The 3,766-nt window shown below is 35.8% G+C and overlaps 1 protein-coding gene across 1 annotated transcript; it reads right to left on the reverse strand.

The window, feature by feature from the left end:
• Positions 1-725: 725 nt before the first annotated feature.
• On the reverse strand, positions 726-3,445 carry LOC110444597 (polycystin-2-like; the record flags this gene model as incomplete). The annotated part of the gene is made up of 2 exons (XM_021488963.1): positions 2,852-3,445; positions 726-1,304 (listed from the first exon to the last, which is right to left on the reverse strand). Coding segments are annotated over exons 1-2 (1,165 nt in total), but the record flags the coding sequence as incomplete, so codon positions are not given.
• Positions 3,446-3,766: the final 321 nt, after the last annotated feature.

The following is a 3,766-nucleotide window of genomic DNA, read 5'->3' on the forward strand; positions in this document are numbered from 1 at the left end:
TAATATATATATAATATATATTTCTCTCTCCTCTTTATCAGTCTATCAACCACAGATTTGTTGAGATCGTTAACAAATTTTCGGCAGATATGATTAGTAAATAAATAACATAAAAAATAAATAAAAAACCCTTAAAATAAACTGTAATCAACAACAGTGTGGGATATATAGAATTAATTTATTTATTTCGTGTTGAGTACAAATTCACAAGTATGGCAGTCATAATAAAATCATCTTTCATGATTGCGAAGCAAGAATGAAAATGTTAATATAACTTACCATACAAGTGAAATATAAATTATATTCAATGGGACGACCATAAGATTTTCTGTATATTACAATATTTAATGTGCAATGACGAAGATATTACAACATGAATGGAGCGCGTGGTTAGGTAGAGTATTTTTATATATTTATTTATTTGAAGTAGTTTTCTGCTATTATCATTTATGATTTGCCTACCAAAATATTATCAATTATGTAAGTTGTATTAATACCTTTGATGTACAGAAACTACCATTTTTCTACCGTCGTTACAACTTCAGCTGAAAACATTATCTGCGGTTTGGAATGCAGTTGATAGATACATCGATACAGGACCTAATATAATCCCTTGTTGGGATATCACATTTTTCTTATGTCTTTACCGCAGAGATCTTTCTTATACATTTCACCGGTTTAACATTCTGATATTTTACAGGAAAAAGTATAAAAAATAAACTTACCAGGCGCGGCGTATTTACTCATCACAGTATTCTTTTTACCGCTGCGAAACGTCAACACTCGCAAGACGCTATTCACTTTCCAAAAGAAGAAGTCGTTCAGTTCTGAATCAAATCTATGCCTCTTGTTCTTCTTGACGGCAATACGTGCGTTGCTCAACCCGACGTTCAGTACACTTATGCATACGTTCATCACCACAATACTCACTGAGAACCCAAAAAGAGTGAATACAATGACACTGCCGTAATCTATAAACTTGATACTGTGACCGACTTTGAACATGCCCAAAGCCACTCTGTAGAGGAAGAGTACCGTACTGTAGAAGTTCCGCAGTTCCCATTTGTCCATGTGGAAGAACATGTACACAATAGACGTAAAGGCAACAAACAACACGGCCTGTACGAGAAATAGCGAGAACAACGTGTATCTAGAGAGGTCGAGAAACACCTTAAACAAATGAAAGTGATAGTTGAACGTTAATGGTGACAGAAGGTTGATGGTCGCGTTAAAGCAAGCGAAACCAATAAAAGCCATGAAGAGTAAATCCATAGTACTTGCTTGCTCAAAGGAAACATGTTGTCCTACAACAAAAAATATATATCAACTTAATTGTAGAATGTTTACAGTAAATAAAGTAGGGTTGAATTGAACTACCATTTTTACTTTGCTTTTCTTTCGGATGTCGAAACAAAATGTTAGTTTTTCAACTTAATTTCAGTTTCAGTTTCTAATCAACTGAATTTTGAGATCAGGCCTCAGTTTATCAAAGGTTGGTTCAAGGACTTTAGGCGTAATGGGCCATTTTAGGCCTCATAAAAAGTTAAATGTTTAACTTGGATGATTTATTTATCAATTTCTGCTATAAACGCCAAATTTGGTCTTTGTGCAGATTTTTCCCGATGTGCATGCGTAGATGCCCTACCATAGCATCAAAATTGCGTTTCTGTGCAGAAATAGCCAAAATACACTGAATAACATTTTTGAACAATTAGCATGCAGAAATGAAAACCTACGCTATTTATTTGTTTGTTGCATGCGTATGCTTTCAAAATTTTAAGAGTGTTAAGTTAATTTCCTTCAAAATGGCCAATTTTCAACCAAAAAACGTACAACAGGCGTTATTCACGCATTTTATTATGAAAATGCGAGATAGTGTCTCTCTGTGTAATGCCATATCTCGTAAACCATTTGTCGTATGAATTTGAAATTTCATATTTGTGTAATATACTTATTCCAGATTACGAATATATCAACTAATTTAAAATCCCCGACAAGGCCATCAATGACCATTTACGCCCCTAAGGGTTAGTGAAAAGTGAAAAGTAGTGCCGATAAGAAGCAAAAACGTACACAGCAAATTTAGTCCTTATACACATCGATACTATTTGTCTTAAACAATCAATAGCAGTTAACTGATTTGATATTTTCCCTAACCATTGATTAACGTTTACTAACCTTTCGAGCAACCGGGCCCTGATGTCTAGTGTAAAAGTATACTAGTTAAGCATATTTAATATAATTATTACGCTATTTTTCAGTCTTAAATTATCATATTGAGGATTAAACAGGCTATGTATATATTGATAAAATTAGGCTGGTTTTATTTTGTACAATAATATAAGTTTATATGACATCCTTGCCAAAAAACACAAATACAAATATTGATTGTTACTGAACGTAACATGGATATTTTGACATAAGTAACTTTCATCAATGCTGGATCCCTCTATTGCTATTAAAAAACATCTTAGTACGAATGAAAGCATCATGATTGAATATCAACACTTACTGCCAAAGCTTAAACCTATGTATGCTTGCAAAACTAGTCAAGTTCAAAACGTATCAGTTTTGTTTGAATTGACCAAAATAGATCAATGTTAGACCCCTTAGAAATACCCATGCCACATATCATCATCCTAGTACAAATACTGAAGGTTATATAAACGAATGTTAACGTCATTTACACCAAAAATTGAACAGGGCAACACCAAACGTCAACGCAAACTCCAAACGCAAACGCCCGGGACTATGTAAGTATAGGCGACGATGTTCTTCGAATAAACGTACTTGTATGCAACGTATACTAAACTTCAAATGTTAAGTATCGTAATCGAGTTGATGTACTTACTTGGGTTCTTAGCTATCTTGTTGATTGCGGAAATGGTGCCGTCCAGTCTGATGACGTAACACACGATGGCACCGATACATATCATTATATCAAACATTGTAGCATAGAACGTTAGTGTACGGAGTACTCTCCCCCTGGACACAACCGCGTCCTTGATGAGTAGGACCAGTCTGACGATGACGACAACGATGAAAACAAACTGAGCTAAGAGGATGATGTAATCCCATACCGTATTGTAGGGGTACAAATTCGCAGAAACAATATTGAACGTTGTTGTAATTCCGGTAAGGGGAGGTAACTCGAATATGACATTGACGTAACTGAAAAGGTTTGTGTTTCCGTTATACGCCATGAACGAGACAAAGACTGCTCTGGTGTTCTGGTCTATCCAATCATACGTCTTCAGTTCGGCGACAGACCTGACTGCGGCTGATTGCTTAGGTCCGATATCCATATAATACCCCCCTGGTCCATACATTTCGTGCACTCCATTGGTCGGGAACGCTTTCGTATCCTTTGACGAAAAGTACTTAAATGAGTAGTCCACTTCTTCGTTTTCGTCAAAACAGGTGTCATTGTACGGCATCCAACCTTGATAGATAAAATCATTATTCAGGACAAAAACAGTAGAGATCGACTTATTAGCAAACACTGTACTTCTATGGATTGTGTAGAAAAAAAGGTCTTTTGTTATTTGTTTCTTCGAGCAATTTTAACTACATCCGCGATATCCAGGGGTAACGCTCATTTTCGCTCTCTGCTGTCATAGCGAAACCGAAGGATCAATGTAAACCGCCTTGTGAAAGAGACGAAAAGATTAGTTAAATCCTTTGATGTACATCAAAAGAATTTCGCGGTCGCGTAACGGTTAAACTTATTGGCTTTGAAGTCGGGCCTCGCTCCTCTGTAATCTTC

Source organism: Mizuhopecten yessoensis, unplaced genomic scaffold (assembly GCF_002113885.1).
Source record: "Mizuhopecten yessoensis strain PY_sf001 unplaced genomic scaffold, ASM211388v2 hete_36148476, whole genome shotgun sequence".
NCBI classification, from domain to species: domain Eukaryota; kingdom Metazoa; phylum Mollusca; class Bivalvia; order Pectinida; family Pectinidae; genus Mizuhopecten; species Mizuhopecten yessoensis.